Source organism: Chiloscyllium plagiosum, unplaced genomic scaffold (assembly GCF_037043375.1).
Source record: "Chiloscyllium plagiosum isolate Xiang-an unplaced genomic scaffold, Cpla_swu_hap1 HiC_scaffold_8, whole genome shotgun sequence".
In the NCBI taxonomy this organism is placed as follows: Eukaryota; Metazoa; Chordata; class Chondrichthyes; order Orectolobiformes; family Hemiscylliidae; genus Chiloscyllium; species Chiloscyllium plagiosum.
The window spans coordinates 12755334-12776049 of NW_028270146.1; the positions used below are offsets into that span (position 1 = coordinate 12755334).

Consider the following 20716-nt stretch of genomic DNA (forward strand, 5'->3'; position numbering starts at 1 on the left):
GGATCTTGGGGAGCAGATAGAACTGGGCAGTGTGAGGCTGGGGACCATGAGGTTGGAGGCAGTGCAGGGTCGATGATCAGAGGCAATGAGGGCACAAACAGTGTAAGTGATTTTGGGCTGATGGACCAGGGTGGGGTTGTGGTCAAGGGAGAGGTCAGACGTGGTGTCAGAGAGCTGGTGTTCGGCCTCTAGAAGACATAGAGGTCCGTCCTCCCGACAACCATTACCTCGCCTTTGTGAAACGGGATTGGTGCAGAGAGAGTAGAGTGCTTTTTGAAATATAGTAACTGCTCTGATATGGAAAGGTCCTAAGCTTGATTGCCAGACTGTGCTGATGTATCTGGTCTTGGCTGAGCAATGGTGAGGATGCTGCATTGATGTCTGTGTCATGGATAGAGAAACTCAACTGGACTCGCCACATCAACACAGTGCCTACAAGAGCAGGTCAGAGGCTCGGAATATTGTGACAAGTACCTAACTTCCTGACCCCCCCCAAAAGCCTATCCATCATAAACAAGGCGCAAATCAAGAGTGTGATGGAATAGGACAGTACACCACAGTACAGGCCCTTTGGCCCTCAATGTTGTGCTGACCTTTTATTCAACTTTAAGATCAGACTAACCTAAATACCCTTCATTTTACTATCATCCAACTTGCTTGGATGGGTGCAGCTCCAAAACCAATCAAGAAGCTTGACACCTTCCAGGATAAAGTAGCTCGCTTGATTGGTACCACATCCACAAACATCCACTCCCTCCACTACCAAAAGCAGTAAAAGCACTGTGTACTATCTATAAGATGCACTGCAGAGATTCACCAAAGTCCTCAGACAGCACTTTCCAAACCCATGACCACATTCATCCCGAGGGATAAAGGCAGAAGATAGATGAGAACATGACAATCTGCAAGTTCCCCTCCAAGCCACTCATCATTCTGACTTGGAAACATATCGTCATTCCTTCACTGCCACTGCATCAAAATCCTGGTATTCCCTCCCTAAGGGCATTATGGGTCAACCCACAGCAGGTGGACTGCAGTGGTTCAAGAAGGCAGCTCATCATTACCTTCTCAAGGGCAAATAGGCTTGGCAATAAATGCTGACCAGCCCACATTCCACAAATGAATAAAAAATAAAAATCTTGGCTTTCTGTTCCTAATCACTAACCAGTATTCCATGTTGGAAGTCCACAAATATGAACCTTGGCTGAGGGCAATATCAGACTTGACCATGACACCTCTCCTATTGTCTCTGGTTGGTCAAGTAGCCTCTACATACTATTAAAGATAATACCAAAGACAATGAGAAGCAGACAGTGGGCCTTTTGAGAGATGGGTAAACTACATGAGGGGCATGGATAGGGTGAGTAGGCAAGATCTTTTCCCCAAGGTAGGGGAGTCCAAAACTAGAGAGCACAAGTTTAAAGTGAGAAGGGAAAGATTTAAAAGAGACCTAAAGGGCAATGTTTTCATGCAAAAGATAGTGCGTGTGTGGAATTAACTGTCAGAGGAAGTGATGGAGGTTGGTACAGTTACAACGTTGAGAAGGATCTAGTTGGGTACATGATTCGAGAGGGTTTTGAGGGATATGGGCCAAACACTGGGAAATGGGATTAGATTAATTTAGGATATCTGGTCAGCATGGACTGTTGGACTGGAGGGTCTGTTTCCATGCTGTGTATCTCTATGACGCTGGTGCAGGAATATTGTCTGTAGTTTATAGTTATTAACACATTTAAATATTTTAAAAATTATTTTGGTTTGTCTGGAAAATAAGGTGCATCGGATTTCAAATTTTTGAAACACTGTGGAGGAGAAAAGTATTCAAAATTTGTAACTTTTGCTTACTGTGTTTTCCACAGCTTGGAATTATATATCGAGATATTAAACTGGAAAATATACTTCTCGACAGTAATGGCCATGTGGTTCTAACAGATTTTGGACTCAGTAAAGAGTTTCTAATAGATGAAGTAAGTATTTTGCCTTTCGTTGCAACAACATCTATGCTTCATTGATTAATGCAATGGTGTGTATTCAAAAATTAATTTCAAATAACAGATTGGGAATGCAATCTTTAACATTGACGTGAATCTGATCTATTTTGCCACAGTAATATTTTTCTCAAACCTTGTTCAGATCAGAAAAATATTTAATCCAGTGTGGCTCAATGGGATTGAGATTACCATTGGCCTTGGTTTTATATTGTCTCTCCAACTTGGAGAGACAATGTATATTTCTTTTACAGAACATAAGTATTGCTGAAAAAAGAGGCAAGCTGATGAAGCTTTTCAATGCACACATCAGAACAGGATCAAGAGTTCCAGATTTCTCAGAGAACAATAATTTCTACTGCATGAGAAAGGCTGCTGATTGAATAATGCATGGTCTCTAATTGTTCAAGGCATTGCCATGGAACTATTGCCCCTACCCTTTTGTTTAATTCACAAACAACGTGCAGTGCTTATTCTGCTTGCAGAGGACAGACCCTGAGTATAAATTAAACAAAAACGTGGGGGTATAATATTTCCCAGGGCTATATTCTCCTTAGTATTACCTCCATGAACCAGTCAACTTGTCAACTAATCAGCACGATTTTCACATGCAGTGAAGACTGTTGGTTGTTTAGAAATGTGGCATTCTTGTTTGTCCTGAGGAATATGAGGCAAAAAAACTTTGGCAGCATATCTAACTGTTTTTTTCAGCCACATATGCAATCATGTGTATCTTCTGTGTCTCGCTGACCTCACTGCTTTGCCTCAGATTCCAGTTCTAATTGGTTTGATGACCTTTTATGCTGTTAGGACAATTCCATTGCTTATGTCTTTGAATAGTGATAGTTTGCATCTGTGAGCTACTGCCTCTGCCATTCTATTTTACTATTAAACCCTTATATTATTCTTCATCCTGAGAAAGAATAAAACATTAGTCATGTTTGTAAATCCTGGCAACTGATTGGAAATAAACATGCCTGGGGCTTCCTCCTTCCATCTGCCTTAGCTAGGTTTTTTTCGTAAAATAAAATTCACAATAAGTGAAAATCGTTGACAAGACAGAACTGTATTGCCCATCCCCAATCAGGTCAGTAGAGCTGTGTAGCCCCTACACCACCAACTAGGTCAGTGGAACTGCGTTCTTTTTTATTTCAAAAATATACTTTATTCATAAAATAATCGATATACATATATAACCACGAGAGCAATTCAATACTGTACAGTCTTTACATGTGGGGAAAAAATGGTCCTAAGGCGTTTCTTATTTATACAAGTCTATATTTATACACATTTGAGGCACCGGAAGGCCAATAACTGAGCATGTTGTGTGTGTAATGAGGTCAGCCAGGTGGACTTCATAGAATATGAGTTGTTAATCTGGTCTAATCAGTTTGAAAGATCAGAACATTAACTTTCATGTATCTGAGAGGCAATGGCCCAGTGGTATTATCCCTTGACTTTTAATCCAGGAACCTAGAATAATGTTCTGGGGACCAGGATTTGAATCCCTCCAAGCCAGATGGTGAAATTTGAATTCAATTTTAAAAAGCCTCAGCCACACCAACCTCCTGCCCTCACAAAGTGCAGCCCTCCATTCCCTCCGCTCCAACCCCCAACCCGCAGACAAGGGGGGGGGCACAGTAGTAGTGTGGCGCCCTGACTCTACACAGCTGAAGCCAGGCCCCAACTTGAAGATACCTCCTCCTATTGTTCCCTCGATCATGACCTCACCTCCCAACACCAAATCATCATCTGCCAGACCATCCACAACCTCACCACCTCTGGGAATCTCCCATCCACAGCCTCCAACCTCCTTCCAATCCTCCCACTTCCTCCAAACCAAAGGGGTAGCCATGGGCACCCACTTGGAACCCAGCTATGCCTGCCTGCTTGTTGGATACGTGGAACAGTCCATCTTCTGCAGTTACACTAGCACCACCCTCTACCTGTTCCTCCGCTACATCGATGACAATATTGGCACCGCCTTGTGCTCCCACGAGGAGGTTGAACAGATCATCAACTTTACCAACACCTTCTGCCCGACCTCAAACTCACCTGGACCATCTCGGACACCTCTTCTCCACCCCCACCCCCTCTTCCTGGATGTCTCCATTAATGTCTCTAGCGACCGACTAACTACAGATATATGCTACAAGCCCACCAACTTCCACAGCTACCTAGACTCCACCTTCTCCCATCCTAACTCTTGTAAAAATGCTTTCCCTTATTCCCAATTCCTCCACCTCTGCTGCATCTGTTCCCAGATGATCAGTTCCACCTCAGAAAGTCCCAGATGGCCTCCTTCTTCCACGATCGCAACTTCCTTTCCCACGTGATTGACAATGCCCTCCAGCGCATCTCCTCCACTTCACACACCACTGCCCCTGAACTCCACCACTCCCAACGCAACAAGGACCGAACCCTCCTGGTCCTCACTTTCCACCCCACCAACCTCCACATATAACACATCATCCTCCGCCACTTCCGCCACCTCCAAACAGACCCCACTGTCAGAGATGTATTTCCCTCCCCACCCCTATCAGCATTCCGAAAAGACCATTCCATCTATGACTCCCATGTCAGGTCCATACCCCCCACCAGCCCAGACCCCACTCCTGGCACCTTTCCCTGCCACTGCAGGAAGTGCAAAACCTGGGCCTATGCCACACCCCTCACCTCCGTCCAAGGCCCCAAGGGATTCTTCCACATTTGTTAAAAATTTACCTGTATCTGTACCAATGTCATCTACTGCATCCATTGCACCCACTGTGATCTCCTCTACATCGGGAAGACAGGACATCTTGCGGATTGTTTCAGAGAACATGTCTGGGACACCAGCACCTACCAACCCCACCGCCCCGTGGCTGAACACTTCAACTCCCCCTCCCACTCCGTCAAGGCCATGCAAGTCCTGGGCCTCCTCCACTGCCAAACCGTTACCACCCGACGCCTGGAGAAGGAACGTCTCAAATTCTGCCTAGAGACCCTGCAACCGCACAGGATAAATGTGGATTTCAACAGCTTCCTTTTTTCCCCTCCCCCCACATTATCCCAGTCCCTAGCCTCCAACTTGGCACCGCCCTCCGGACCTGTCCTTCACTCTCCCCTCTGCCCTAACACTTTTTCCCTCATCTTCATCCACCTATTCCTTTCTCAGCTACCTTCCCCCAAACCCCACCCCCTCCCATGTATCTTTCAGCCGCGACCCACAGCCTCATTCCTGATGAAGGGCTTATGCCCGAAATGTCGATTCTCCTGCTCCTCAGATCCTGCCTGACATGCTGTGCTTTTCCAGCACCACACTCTCGACTCTGATCTCCAGCATCTGCAGTCCTCACTTTCTCTCAGCCCATTGGCCCATCTCATCAAGATTTTGGTGTGCATCCTGGGGAACAGCCCGTGGAGCACAGAGTCCTGTGTCATAGAGCTGCTCAGGACAAGCCTTCACAAAAACCACTGCATCTCTCTGCAGACCTCCTTTGCAAAGCCTCATTCCAGCAGGATATATGTGATAGTCTCTCCCCACTGCAGCCACTTCGAGGGTAGTGTGCAGTGGCACAGAGTCCAGGCCTACATGAAGGTTCTCACAGGTAGTGCCCTTCTCACCATCAGCCAAGCAATGTCTTGGCGTTTGTTGGAAAGCTGTGGTGATGACGCATTCTGCCAAATGACTTTGACAATCTGCTTAGAGAACAATCTTCTTTGGAGACAAAAAAACTGTAAATCCTGGAATCCAAAGTAGACAGGCAGGAGGCTGGAAGAACACAGCATCAGGAAGTGCAGAAGTTGATATTTTGGGTGTGACCCTTCTTCAGGACAGGAGGTGGGTGTCAGGGGAGCTGACCTTTCCCTTTTCCCGCAAGGTCTCGAGGACGCTATGCGGTGACCACTTGCGGATTGACATGTGGTCAAAGGTGTTTTTCTTTGCACATCTCTCCATGAAGGACTGGAGATAAGGAATGGTCCAACTATTTGGAGTGTTCTTTGGCAAGTCCCATCCTTTGCAACACCGGGGACAGGTCAAAGCTCAATGTGGAGTTTCATTTGGCGTTTGTGTACTAAGGTCTACATACAGCGTGGCTATCAGGATGAGGGTGGCACTGGGTGCATTGTTAAGCACTTTTCCAGAGTTGTTTACATGGTGTCCCTGCAGACATAGTCCATCTTAGACCTCCAGATGAAGTGGAAGATGGCTCGGGTGACTGCAACGGTGCTGGTTCATGGAATGTGCAGTGTTGCAAATTGAGATCCAGCTGCAGACTTTTTGAAAGATTTCAATTAGCAAATGAAATTAGATTCACATTCTTTAGCACTGTTCGATAATTGAAACATATTGTAAAACATATTAAAACATATTGTAAAATGCTGGCAGAAATTAGTACTGTACGATCTTTAGATCTGTGAAGTCAAATCATTAGTTCCTACATGCAAAGTAATACCCTATACAAGCAAGGTTTTATTTGTCAAGTACAGCAGCAAGTGTTCTTCTGTGACTATCATATGCTTGCACTCCTGAAATTGTTTTAAAATATCTTTATGGACAGCGCACTTGTAAATATTGTCATACTACTGAATCAGACATCTTTTGTAAGAAAACAAAAAAATTAATTTGTGGAAAATGTGTTTTTCAATATCTCTAATATATAAGGCTAATTGTTTTGACAAGCCCTCAGTCAGCCTCCAGCCCTGCAGCATCCTTTATGGACAGCCTGGTATGCAGTAAGACTGTGAGACGGTGTGGTTGGCCGCAGTCTGAGGATGGGTGCAGGGTGGCCACATCAGGGAAACTGGTGGGCAGGAGACCACAATTGCAGTCAGTAGATAGGGAGGCCTGTGTTTGGAAAAGATGAGTACAGGGAGGCCAAAGATTGTGTCGAGAAGAGTCTGAAAATTTCTTTATTTTGTTATTTTTCTACTTTTGTGCTCAGAAGACTGTAGTGCAGAATTTTTTAAACTTATTTCTTTATTTCACTGTTTCTGTAACTTAGATTTTGTACCTAGGTACTTTTGCCCTAAGATGGTGTCATCCATGGCAACATTGTACACTTTTCGCTGGACTCTTGAACGCCATACTTTAGTACACATGACAGTAAAATCTGAATCTATAATATTCTCTTGAGCATTTTTAGGAAAGCTGCCCTCCTTCCCAATCAAGAAAAGAGTCACTTAGCTTGTTTTGGCTGAGTGCCAAACCTCCATTTCATGCCAATTTTACTGACACCAAAAAAAGTCCAAGCATCACCAGTTGATTTCAAATTGGGCTCACAATTTCACAGTCGGAAGTAGATTTACATATAACGGTAAGCAGCCTGACCGCTACCCATATGCTCTGCTACTGCCAGAAAATGTGGCAGGTGTGATGTGGTTGAGTCATGTTAGACTGATTTAAAAATATTATTTATTTTGTTTTATTTGTTCATGAGATGAGGATATTGCTGGCTAGGTTAACATATATTGGCTATCCCTCATTGCATTAGAGAAGATGCTGATGCTGCCTTCCAGTTACAAAAAACGTAAAATAGTACTGCACAGGAACAGGTCCTTCAGTCCACCATTTCTGTACCGATCATGGTACTATTCTAAACTAATCCCATCTGCCTGCACCTGGTCCATACTCCTCTATTGCCTGCCTGCCCTTTTGTCTGTCTAAATTCCTCCAAATGTTGTTACTGTATCTGCTCTACCACCTCCCCTGGCAGTGTGTTCTAGGCACCTACCATGCATTGTGTAAAAAAACTTGCACATCTCCTTTAAATCTTTCCCGCCTCAGCTTAAACCTATGACCCCTAGTATTTGTCATTTCCACCTGGGAACAAAACTCCAACTGTCCACCCTTTCATACCTCTCATAATTTGTATACATGTATCAAATTGGCCCTCAGCCTCCGACACTCTAGTGAAAACAATCCAAGTTTGTCCAATCTCTCCTTACAGCTGGTACACTCCAATCCAGGCAACATCCTAGTAAACCTCTTTTGTACCGTCTTCAAAGCCTCCACACCCTTCCTGTAGTTTGGTGACCAGAATTACACCCAACGTTACAAATGTGGCTTAACCAAAGCTTAATACAGCTGCAACATGACTTGCCAATGTCTGTACTCATTGCCCCAACTGATGAGGGCAAGCATGCAGTACCACCTTATCCACTTGTATTGCCACTTTCAGAGAGTTGTGGTCTTGCACCCCAAGTTTTCTCTGTATATGAGTGCTTCTAAGGATCTTGCCATTTATTGCCTGCTTTTGTCTTGCATTCTACATTCCATAATGCATCATCTCACATTTGCCTGGATTAAACTCCAAATGCCATTTCTCAACCCAATTTTCCAACTGATCTATATCCTGCTTTGACAACCTTCTTCAATATCCGCAACTCCACCAATTTTCATCTGCAAACTTACGAACCAGATGTGCATTTTCATCCAAATCCTTTAGAAATTACAAACAACAACAGAACACCACTGGCTATAGACCTCCTGTCAGAAAAGCACCCTTCCACAACTATCCTCTGTCTTCTATGACCGAGACAATTATGTATCCAACTTAACAACTAATTGTGGATCCTGTGAATTGTGTTGAGACAGTTGAGCTGAGTAGGTCTATAATATCAGACTTTGAGCTGCCTCATTGATTTTGTACATTGTTTTTTCACTCCTGGATTCCTTCAACAGTCTACATTTCCTAATGTTTTTCTCTGCGCTGTTTACATACATGGCTCACTCTTTCTCCAATTCAGTACTTCACAATTCATGGTTAGGGGGTGTGGCATAGTAGTAATGTTACTGGAATGGCAATCCAAAGCCTCAGACTAATGCATCGGGGCAGCTGGAGCAATTTAAATGTGTTAGTAAAACAAATTAAAATTAAACATTATCGGTTTTCATAAAAACCCATTTGGCTCACATGTGTCCTTTATGGAAGGAAGTCTGCTGTCCTTGCTTGGGTTTGCCTTCTATGTGATTCTAGATCCACAGTAATGTGGTTGCCTCTTAACAGTCCTCTGATATGGTCCAGTAAAGCACTCAAATCAAGTGTAATTAGAGGCAGGCAGCAAATGCTGACCTTCCTAGCACAACCTTAAATAAACTTGAAAGTGTAACATGTAATTTGTCATTTATGCACCCAATTGCATGATGTATTTAAATTCTGTATGAAATCGTAACTGTACTCGCAGCTCCCATTGCTTGAGCTGGAACTTCATGTTGGGCTTGGAAAATGCAGGTTGAACTATTTCCTGGTTTCAAAAACCCATGTTCCAGACATCTGTTCATACCTGCCATATTTTCCTCTCTCAGGTGGGCAGGGGAGGAGGTTTCTTAAGTCATGAGGCAGCATTGTATGGGTGCAGGTGTTGAGAAGAGCTGATTAGAAGGTCTGCCTCAGTTCATTGAGATATCATCCAACTCTCCAACGTGCTTCTTATGCCCCCTAAATGCCACAACTAACTCCCAAGCTCCTCATATCCTTCACTCCTCCTTATAACTCCCTATATCACCCCCCCCCCATCCGTACCATTATCCATTCTTGTATTTTTTATGCTCATTCATGTCCTGTCAATTCCCCCAGAAATCCATCGTAGCCACTCAACTCAGTATATCCACTAGGGATGGAAATTTGGAATAGGATATCTTTAAGATAGACATAATTTAATAGTTCAAAGTTTTTTTTATAAGAACTGTCATATCTAAAGGCACGTCATGCTGAAAAAACACTCCTCCATTAAACCTTTTCAAATGGTCCACTCAAATGGTCAATCTGTTGTAAAACACCTTACTATTTACTACGAGTGTTGCTATTTTAATAAGCTCTTAAAACTATCACACAAAATGTGAATGTTGAGCTGTGTGGTTCTGGATCTTTTGAAACTCAAGCAAACATCCATGATGGCCCCAACTATCAAAACAAACCTTAGAAAATGTCAAATCTGCAGTCCATTAAAACTTAAATGAGAGAAGGCATATTTTAAGCGTATGATGTTCATTTCTACTTCAAAGCAGATTGCCTGTCAATCAATGGAGTGTATCAGGTACTTAGAAAAATTTTTGATGTTCAAGCAGGGCTTTAGCTTTAAAAATAAAGCGAAAGATCATAACTCATTTAAATCTCAGTCCCAAACATGGCAACTGAGTTTTCCAGCACATTGTTTTACAGATTTGAATGCGTATGTCACTTCCTCAATTGTACAAAGTACTGTAATGCATGACCACGTTTAGATAATGGCAGTCGGTTTAATAGAGTCAAAGAGTGATAGAGATGTACAGCATGGAAACAGACCCTTTGGCCCAACTTGCCCATGCTGACCAGATATCCCAACCCAATCTAGTCCCACCTGCCAGCACCTGGCCCATATTCTTCCAAACCCTTCTTTTTCATATACCCATCCAGATGCCTTTTAAATGTTGTAATTGTACTAGCCTCCACCACTTCCTCTGGCAGCTTATTCTATACATGCACCACCCTCTGTGTGAAAAAGTTGTCCCTCAGGTCTCTTTTATATCTTTCACCTCTCACCCTAAACCTATGCCCTCTAGTTCTGGACTCTCCCAGCTGAGGGAAGAGACTTTGTCTGTTTATCCTATACATGCCCTTCATCATTTTATAAACGTCTATAAGATCACCCCTCAGCCTCCGATGCTCCAGGGAAAATAGCCCCAGCCTACTCAACCTGTCCCTATAGCTCAAATACTCCAACCCTGGCAACATCCTAATAAATCTTTTCTGAACCGTTTCAAGTTTCACAACATCCTTCCGTTAAGGAGGAGACCAGAATTGCACGCAACATTCCAAAAGTGGCCTAACTAACGTCCTGTACAGCCACAGCATGACCTCCCAAATCCTGTACTCAATACACTTGACCAATAAAGAAAAACATATCCAACGCCTTCTTCACTATCCTATCTACCTGCGACTCTACAACAACTTTGCAGGATGGAGTCTTGTAATCAGTTACTGAGTGAAATGTATATCTACAATAACATATTATTTTAATGTGTCAAACATTTCATTCTCAGTCGACAAATGCTTATCAGTGATCACAAACTTTCAGCCTCAGTGTGTTTTTCAACACCACTCAGAACAATGGGGGTGGAAATCCAACTTTGCTATTGTCTTCACAATGGGAACCCTGAGCTCTGAAGTAATGTGTGTAGAGTTTGGGCTTGATGCCTTCCTAACCTGAGAAAAGGGCAAAAAAAAATTGTGTCGGCACTACAAATTGGAATTTCCAGATGAACAATATTTTCTTGACCCTCATGACCACCTGACTGCTTCCACAGGCAGATTGGCAGGTGCAATGTAGAGCCAGTCCAGCAGCTTTAGGATCTGCTGGTGAGGTGCACACACCTGCACTCGATTACTTCAGCCAAAGTCATAGCAATACGGGTATGGGATCATGGTGAGCACTCCAGATTCCTCTTTCTCACAAGGAAACAAAGCAGTGCCAGTGACCCCCAACCTGAGAAGGAACTATATGCAGGGCTCTCAGAAGTCTCATCTTCAACACTTCAGAAGTGGCCAGGCCCTCAGTCTCCTCCCTGTTTGTCACCTTCCTCCTTAGAAAGTTCAAGTCGAAGAGGGTTCACCTGGCTCTGGCATGTTTAGGCCATCCAAACACAGAAGTGACCCCAGATCATCCAAACAAACCCTCAGGGCCAGAAGGTTCCACAACTAAGCAGGTTCCCTCTCACCCCGACTGAGGAACCAATGATCATACTGATATGTAGTGGAGGGAGAGAAAATCTACTGAGGACACTTTTGAGGCATGGGTGACATTGCACTGTACATGAATTGTCAAGCATATATAAGTGTCATTGTTTTGACTCTACATCTATTTGTTTGAGTCTCTATGTAACCCCAAATGTGACTGTGCCAGCATGATGTCTAAATTGATGTCCACACAGGTTGTACCATGGTTCGATGTCTGAGGTGAGAACTACTGCAACATGTAGAGGCAAGATGAATAAGCCATATATAGGGCTTTGGGTCCTGTAGACAAGATTTCACCTAAATCCTAAAGCATCCCTTCTTCCTCTGACTTCTTTCTCCAAATGTTTGGTGATTGCGGTGAAATGTAATATCTGGGGAAGGGGGGTGTATGCAGAGAGGGAGTCAACACATTAGGGTGGCCAGGGATTAGGGATCCTGCAAGACTATCCTGTGTAGTGTATGTGCCTGTGTCCAGTTCTGGGCCCCACACCTCAGGAAGGACATACTGGCCCTGGAGCGTGTCCAGTGGAGATTCACACGGATGATCCCTGGAATGGTAGGCCTAACATATGATGAACGGCTGAGGATCCTGGGATTGTATTCATTAGAGTTAGAAGGTTAAGGGGAGATCTAATAGAAACTTACAAGATAACGCTTTGCTTACAAAGGGTGGACACTGGGAATTTGTTTCCGTTAGGCAGGGATACTAGGACCCGTGGGCACAGCCTTAGAATTGAAGGGGGACAATTTAAAATGGAAACAAGGAGACATTTCTTCAGCCAGAGAGTGGTGGCCCTGTGGTATTCATTGCTGTGGAGTACAGTGGAGGCCAGGACGTGAAATATCTTCAAGGCAGAGATTGATAAATTCTTGATCTCGCAAGGGCTATGGGGAGAGTTGAGTTGAAATGCCCATCAGCCATGATTGAATGGCGGAGTGGACTCAATGGGCCGAATGGCTGAGTAGCTTTTTGAATAAGTTGAATCAGTTATAATGGGCCAAATGGGCTCCACCTAGCTGCATCATTATATTGTAACACATATATCTATTAAATGAGGGGGGAATGATCAAAATTCCACAAATAATGCAAAATTATTTCATGTTTTTAAATAAAAATGGAAAAACATATTGTCCAAATAGAATCCTGTATTGGAAGTTAATGTAGATGTGTTCTACTTGTGATGGAAATCTCAAGAGCTTACTTATGACGTTGATGTTCAGGATATTATACTGTTCCCTTCACTTGTAAAATAAGTACTTTTTGCAGTTTTCATATGATATCCTCCATATCTCAAATAGGGCAAAAATATTTGTTCATCGCCAGCATCAAATAAAACATACATTATGGCAAGATACAATCCTTGATTAGCTTTAAAGGAAACCTGAATTTAATGTGACTGTCCAGGTACTCACTACCAATTACAAATTATAACTATAAATGCTATCAGTTTTATTTTAGCTACTCTGCAAGGATGAGAAATCCATTAGAAGAGCTTCTAAAATTCCAAGATTGCAGTGAACCCAAGTACAGAGCTGTCAATTCCCCAGCTATCTGGGATTTGTTATTTTTTGACAAAATGTGCCAATTTGAGTGTGACAGGACCATATCGATAATGATTTTTGGTTGCTGCTAACGCTTGAAAATTGCAGCAATGATGAAGGATTGTCAACAAGTACATAGATGCTCTGGGACAGGTACTGGCTATAAAGGATTGCTGTATATGTCTATTGGTTATGGATTAATAAGCCATTTTCCATTCTTCATGCATTTTTCTATCATGGCAGCACCAATCTCTAAATTTGTCGCAAGAGTTGACCAGAATACGTTACAAGACAGCCTGCGATTGCCGATGGTTCGATGTCTTGGCTGTCCATTTATCCAGGTGTTTTGAAATACCACATCAGAAAATACCATTCCAGATTAAGTAATAAACTATATTGATCTATGATTACCCACAGTTTTGCTCAAAGATTTTCAAGAAACTTGTTGCAGATGACTTTGTATCTTTCTCCCATCCCTTTCCTTCCTTTCAAAAAGACTGTGATCATGTAGTGTTCACATTGACCCAAGCAAATTTTAATACTGGCAATCACTGAAGACTAAAATATACACACATTATTTTTTGACCTAACTCCACTTGCAGCAATCCTTTTCCTTTGATCTGTAGTTAGATCAAAGCTTTTTTCATTTGACTGCTGTACAGAATCATCAACAATAAGCATAGAACTCAATGTTCTTCAATTATAACTGGTCAGATTGTGCTTTCAACTATCCTGTTGTGTTTTTACAGCTTGAGTTTGCTTAGATTCATAGTGAATATTTTTACCTCATATATAAATCCTTTTAAATGCAAATGGATCACAGCTGAAATGGCTCAAGATATTTCTGTCAGTAGGCCTCCCTACGCGGAGCGTTTCAGAGAACACCTCTGGGACACCCGGACCAACCAACCCAACCACCCTGTAGCTCAACATTTCAATTCCCCCTCCCACTCCACCAAGGATATGCAGGTCTTTGGACTCCTCCATCGTCAGACCACAACAAAACGACGGTTGGAGGAAGAACGCCTCATCTTCCGCCTAGGAACCCTCCAACCACAAGGGATGAACTCGGATTTCACCAGTTTCCTCATTTCCCCTCCCCCCACCCTGTCTCAGTCAAATCCATCAAATTCAGCACCGCCTTCCTAACCTGAGATCTTCTTCCCGACCTCTCCGCCCCCACCCCAGTCTGACCTATCACCCTCACCTTGACCTCTTTCCACCTATCACATTTCCAATGCCCCTCCCCCAAGTCCCTCCTCCCTACCTTTTATCTTAGCCTGCTGGACAAACTTTCCTCATTCCTGAAGAAGGGCTTATGCCCGAAACGTCGATTCTCCTGTTCCCTGGATGCTGCCTGACCTGCTGCGCTTTTCCAGCAACACATTTCCAGCTCTGATCTCCAGCATCTGCAGACCTCACTTTCTCCTCCCTTATCAGAGCATAATAACTTAAAACATGAACAGCCATTTCTACCAAATCATCTCATAACCTCCCATGTTTTCAATAAAACAGACACAATGTGGCCTATAGGTTGTAAGTAAAAACTCTTTGTCACTATTTTAAGAAAGTTCTTTTCATTCTTCTGATAACCTCGCATAGCCCTTTTGTAACTTATTTTACAGACTGTGTCTTCCTCACAGTTTAATTTCCCACTAACTTTATATCATCAGGCGGATTGATTATCTAAGTTCAAATTCATCTAAGCCAGTAATATAGACAGTAAGTAGCTGAGGCTGCAACCCATCCTTAAGGTACCCCATTAGTAGCAAGCTGTTAACCAGAAAATAGTACACTTATCCCTCCTCTGTGGTCTCCAACCTTGACTGAATGGACTATCCTCAACTCCATGTTGCATCTGTTTCACCAAAACCATTGGAATTTATGAGATGGTCTGGTAGAAATGGCTGAAAATGTGTTGCTGGAACAGCGCAGCAGGTCAGGCAGCATCCAGGGAACAGGAGAATCGACATTTCGGGCATAAGCCCTTCTTCAGGAACGTCGATTCTCCTGTTCCCTGGATGCTGCCTGACCTGCTGCGCTGTTCCAGCAACACATTTTCAGCTCTGATCTCCAGCATCTGCAGACCTCACTTTCTCCTGGTAGAAATGGCTGTTCATGTTTGAAGTTATTATCCCTATTGAATGTAGTTATCATGCGCCTTTTGTTTGGAGTACACAGTCTCTTTAAAATTTCAACTTTATTGATCACAGATTGGTGTCTCTGAGGTGCCTTACAGGTTTCTGCGCAGCCACACAATTTAGCTGAAACACTGTCCATAATCCCTTACTTTATATGGACTTAAGTGTTGTACCTTATTGAAGGCTTCTGCAAATCCAAATATATTACCTTTTTACCTACACACTAGTAATGTTGAAAATTGTGCTATGTTTCTATCAGTGCTTTGGTTATCATGGATTATCAATTGCCAAATGTTTAAATCTAATTTCCCAATCTGTTTTGTCAATTCACTTCTGATACCTGTGTGTTTGACTTTATTCAAGCTCAGTGCAGAAATATGTCAGACTAAAATTTGACATTGACTTTGAGAGCATTATGGTCATTATTTTTCATAAAATTACAGATTACTATGAGGTTACAATTGCATGAGACACGATTGCAAATACTCTTTTCTCTGGTTGATTCCAAATTTGTTGATGTAATGTCCTGGGAAATTGTCTTTTATGAATTTGACCTCTAATTTACTCTCATCAATTTGAGTTGTCCAGGCTATATAATGATTAAGTTTCCACACATTTTAGTTTTGTTATGTTCTGTTCTTTTCTTAATTGACACTCTGTTCAGCTACTGCTGGGACTTCCTATATTATTCCTGTGGATGTTTGCTCCCAGTTGATTTGGTTCTTACCTTTAAGCATCCTGATTCTGCTTTCTACAATCTGTACCAGGATTCTTCTTATGTCATCACTATTTTCCGTATTATTGGGGCTACTTCCCTCCATCACTGCTTTATGAAAGGCTTGTCTGTTGAGGATAAATTGCACAGAACTAGAGTTTAGAAGCGTGAGTGGACATCTAATTGAGGTATATGAGGTGCTAAAGAAGATGTAAAGCAGATGTTTCCCCTTATGGAGCAATCGCAAATAAGAGGCCACAGTTTTAGGATAAAGTGTAACAGGTTTAAAACAGAGAAGAGGAGGGATTATTTCTCTCAGTATTGTGAATCTATGGAATCTGTGCAGTGGACAAAGAGACACTGCATGATTTTTAATTAGTAATGTTTTAACATTTTTAACAGATTTTTAATCAGTAATGGTTTAAGAGGTTTTGGAGAATGAGCAGGAAAGTGGAGCTTAAGCCAAAATGAGATCAGCTATGATTCTATTAAATGTCAGAGCAGGCTCGAGGGGCTCAATTGCCAATCCTCTTCCTGGTACTTAGGTTCTTATGTACCTTTTTGAAACATTAGTGCACTGTATTATTTAATTCCCAACTTTAGTCACCAAAAACGCAGGCTGCTGCTACTAGTTAATAAATCAAACCCTTCTACCTCTATAAAAGCAAAATACTGCGGATGCTGGAAATCTGAAATTAAGCGGAAAGTGCGAGAGAAATTCAACAGATTTGGCAGCATCTTTAAAGGAAACAAACGGTTAACGTTTCGAGTCTGACTTCAGAACTGAAGGAGACTCACTAAAATAAAACAAAGAACTGTGGATGCTGGAGATCTGAAACAAACAGGAATTGTTGGCAAAGCTCAGAACAGTTCTGAAGAAGGGTCACAAGACTGAAACGTTAACTCTGTTTTCTCTGCTGCCAGACCTGCTGAGTTTTTCCAGCAGTTTCTGTTATTGTTTGTCTGAAGAAGAGTCATATTGGACACGAAACATTAACTGTTTCTTCTGCACAAATGCTGCTGAATCTTTTGAGTTTCTCCAGCACTTTCTGTTTTATTCCTTTGATAGCTGTTTGTGGCATTGAAGTACCTTTGATTTTTAACTTTTTACCATTTTTCTCTGATTTTACTTTACTCATTGCTGCATTAAACTTTGACCCTTCTTGTCACACTGCTTATCTTTACCCAAATCGCCACTTTCAGTCTGTGCTACAAGCTCACTTACCTTGTTTCATATACTGTGTGTATTTAAGTACAGTACCCTTAGTATACAGCATCCTATTTGCATGCCCACTTGTCTGTCCTAGGCGTCCTTCAATGCTCCAGCGAATCACGGTGCAAACTGGACGAACAACATCTCATCTTCAGATTAGGCACTTTACAACTTTCTATGTTTAATATTGAGTTCACCGCCTTCACTCACTCCCATTTCTTTAAGCTTTACTTCTTGCATTTTCTGTCACTGTTTCCTCTCTCCCCTCACTCTACTCGTGGGGCTATCCATTCTTTCCAGTTTGGTAGTTAAACTCACTATTGTTCTCTCACTGTCACATTACGATTGCTTAATCTGAACTAACAACACCCTTTCTCCCCCAGCAATCCAACTCTCACTATTGCCTAAATGCTATCTCCTCTACATTAACGTCTGCTCTGATGAAGAAACTTCTAGATTCAAAACGTTAGCTTGCACTCTCTCTACGGTTGCTGTCTGACTTGCTGTGATTTCCAGCATTTTTTGTTTTCACCTTCAGTCCTACATTGACTGTCCCTTTCTCATAGTTGCCCCCTCATCTCCTGTGCCTGAAGTTAGATTCCTGATCCTTTCCTTACTCTTTTACTTGTTCTGGAAACTTTAATAACCACTCCTGAGCCCTGCCCCATATAACAAGTTTCAAGTCCTTGTGACTTTAATTTATTTTGATTTGCGACATCAGTTCATCTGCCTTGTTCTGAATGCTTCATGCATTCCAATTCTACCAATGTCTTGTAAATGTAAAAGATCCCATGGAAATCCACATCAGGGAGACAGGACGCCAACTTGCAGAACGTTTCAGGAAACCTCTCTGGCATACATGCACCAAACAACCCCATTGCCCTGTGGCCGACCACTTCAATTCCCCCTCCCACGCCATAAGGACATGCAAGTCCTGGGCCTCCTCCACTGCCAAATCAAAGTCCCCCGACAACTTGAGGAAGCACCCCTCATCTTCCGCCTTGGGACCCTTCAATCACACAGCATCAACATTGACTTCATTAGTTTCCAAAGTTCCCCTTCCCCACCTCATCCCAGATCCAGCCCTCCAACTCGGCACTACCCTCTTGACCTGTCCTACCTGTCCATCTTCCTTCCCATCTTTTCGCTCCACCCTCCCCACCAACCTATCTCAATCACACCTGACTTGCATCTACATATCGCCTTCCCAGCTACCTCCCCACCCCCACCCCCACCTTCCTATTTATCTTTCAGTCCCCTTCCCTCCTCCATATTCCTGATGAAGGGCTTATGCCTGAAACACCGACTCACCTGCCCCTTGGATGCTGCCTGACCTGCTGCACTTTTCTAAGGCCATACTTTTTGACTGTGATCTCTAGCATCTGCATTCCTCACTTTCTCCTAGTCACTAGGAAAGAAAGGTGAAGGTGTAATTCCTGAATCTGAGCCAACAATTAACCTTAAGCACCACCTCCAAAAGCAGTTTACATTATTCATTCAAGGGATAGGACTTGAGCCAGCATTCATTGCCCATTCTTCTTGAACTTCTCCATGTGGAATAAGTTGATCCATAGTCTTGTCAGGAAGGTTATTATCTAATCAAATGTCTCATTGTTTTCAGAATCTTTTTATGTGGAAATCAAATACCCTGTTTTTGCTACATCTGTAATATGGCTGTGCAGTGTTATTTGCAGATGTTATGTAACCAGATCACATTGTGACAAGACACAACACTGAAGACAAAATTAATCTTTCACTTTGGTATCTGAATATAGCTTTCATCAATTAAATTATATTAGAGCATAACAGAAATAGGCCATTTAGCCCCTTAAACTTGCTGTGCCGTTCACGTAGATCACTACTGATAATCTGCCTCAGTGCCAGTTTCCTGCACTGTACTCCATATCACTTGAATCTTTAATGTTGAGTAATCTATCAATCTCTGACCTGAACATATTCAATATCTGATCTTCCACAGCCCTCTAGAGTAGAAAAATCCAAAGATTTACTAACCTATGAGTGAAGAAATTCCTCCTCATCTCTGTTCTTAATACCCTACCTCTTATTCTGAGACTCTGTCTCCTGGTTCTTGCCTGGCTCACGGGGTGCTCAGCAACCATCCTTTCCATATTTACCTTGTTAAGCCCTATAAGAATTTTGTAGGCTACATTCTTCTCTACTCCAGAGACTATCAACCTAAACCCTACAACCTTTCCTCATAGTGCAATCCTTTTGCCAAAGGAATCTATCTGGTGAACCTCTCTCTATGGCAAGGATATCTTCCTGAGATAAGGAAAGCTACTGTACACAGTAGTCCAGATCAGGTCTCATCAAGGCTGTATGCAATTGTAGGAAGATCTCTTTACTCCAGTACTCAAATTCTGGTGGTTTAAATACCATCATACCAATTAGCTTAATATTTGCAACTGTACTTACATGTTAGCTCTCAGTAATATATGAACAAAGATATCCCAGATCTCTGAACATCAACACTTCCCAATCCCGTATCCTTTAAGAAGTAATCTTCAATGTTTCCTAACAAAGTGGATAATTCCACATTTTTCCGTATTATATTCCATCTGCCATGATCTTGCCCTCTCGCTCAGCCTGTCTAAATCACCTTGCAGCCATTTTGTATCCTCCTCACAACTCCTTCCCACGCCAGATTTTGGATCGTCAGCAATCTAAAAGGACTGCAGAGTGGCACTTTAAAAAGGAAACTGCTTTACCGGGCTCTAGTGTATGTATAAGACAGATTGTGATAATATGACCAAAGAGAAGCTGCCGTGTAATTGTAAGGTCGTGGATAGTAAATGTGTGAAGAAGCAGTATTCATTTCTTACTTCTCCAGTCTATTACTATGCTGCAAAGGGAAATGTAAGAGAAAAGGCAGATTCTCAATTATCCATTGAGAACCATGTAATACTAAAATTACTGCCGGTCAGAGGTCACGAGTCTTTTTGTGAGTTTACTATTTTATCATTCAGTTAAAAGACTGCTTGCTAAATACACATGCCCAAGTTATTCTTACTTGCCTCCCTTTTAATTACTGTGAATGTTTCTTGCTTCTCTGCTTGGCACTCTACTTGTTAATTCAGGTCAACCGAGTTGCTGTGAGATTTTTTGCTTCCCACCGTGAGGTGTGCCTCAGAAATTTCATGTGTAATAACAACTGTTAATATTGTTTGATTAGAATTCTTTACCAGGTAGCTCGGAGAGGATGATGTGGTATATCAGCTCAGGATAAATATTCAGGTCTTGGATTTGAATGGCAAAGCAAAGCCAAACTTTTGCAGTTTATTCCTTGCTTTGTATTTTGCTAATACTTGTGACAATGTTTCAGCCTTTGTATCCATGGAGACTGATTTTACTGGGTCTTTGTGACTACTATTACTCTTAAAACAAAGCAAAAGCTG

General features: G+C 42.4%; 1 protein-coding gene across 3 annotated transcripts in view; it reads left to right on the top strand.

Moving 5' to 3' along the window:
- Nucleotides 1-20716, top strand: part of LOC122553352 (ribosomal protein S6 kinase A5) — a 235604-nt gene that overhangs the window by 140923 nt on the left and 73965 nt on the right. For all 3 annotated transcript variants that reach the window (XM_043696941.2, XM_087989593.1, XM_087989592.1), the window contains one exon: nucleotides 1860-1967. In XM_043696941.2, the coding sequence (XP_043552876.1) occupies nucleotides 1860-1967 (108 nt within the window). The remainder of the gene's footprint in view (nucleotides 1-1859; nucleotides 1968-20716) is intronic.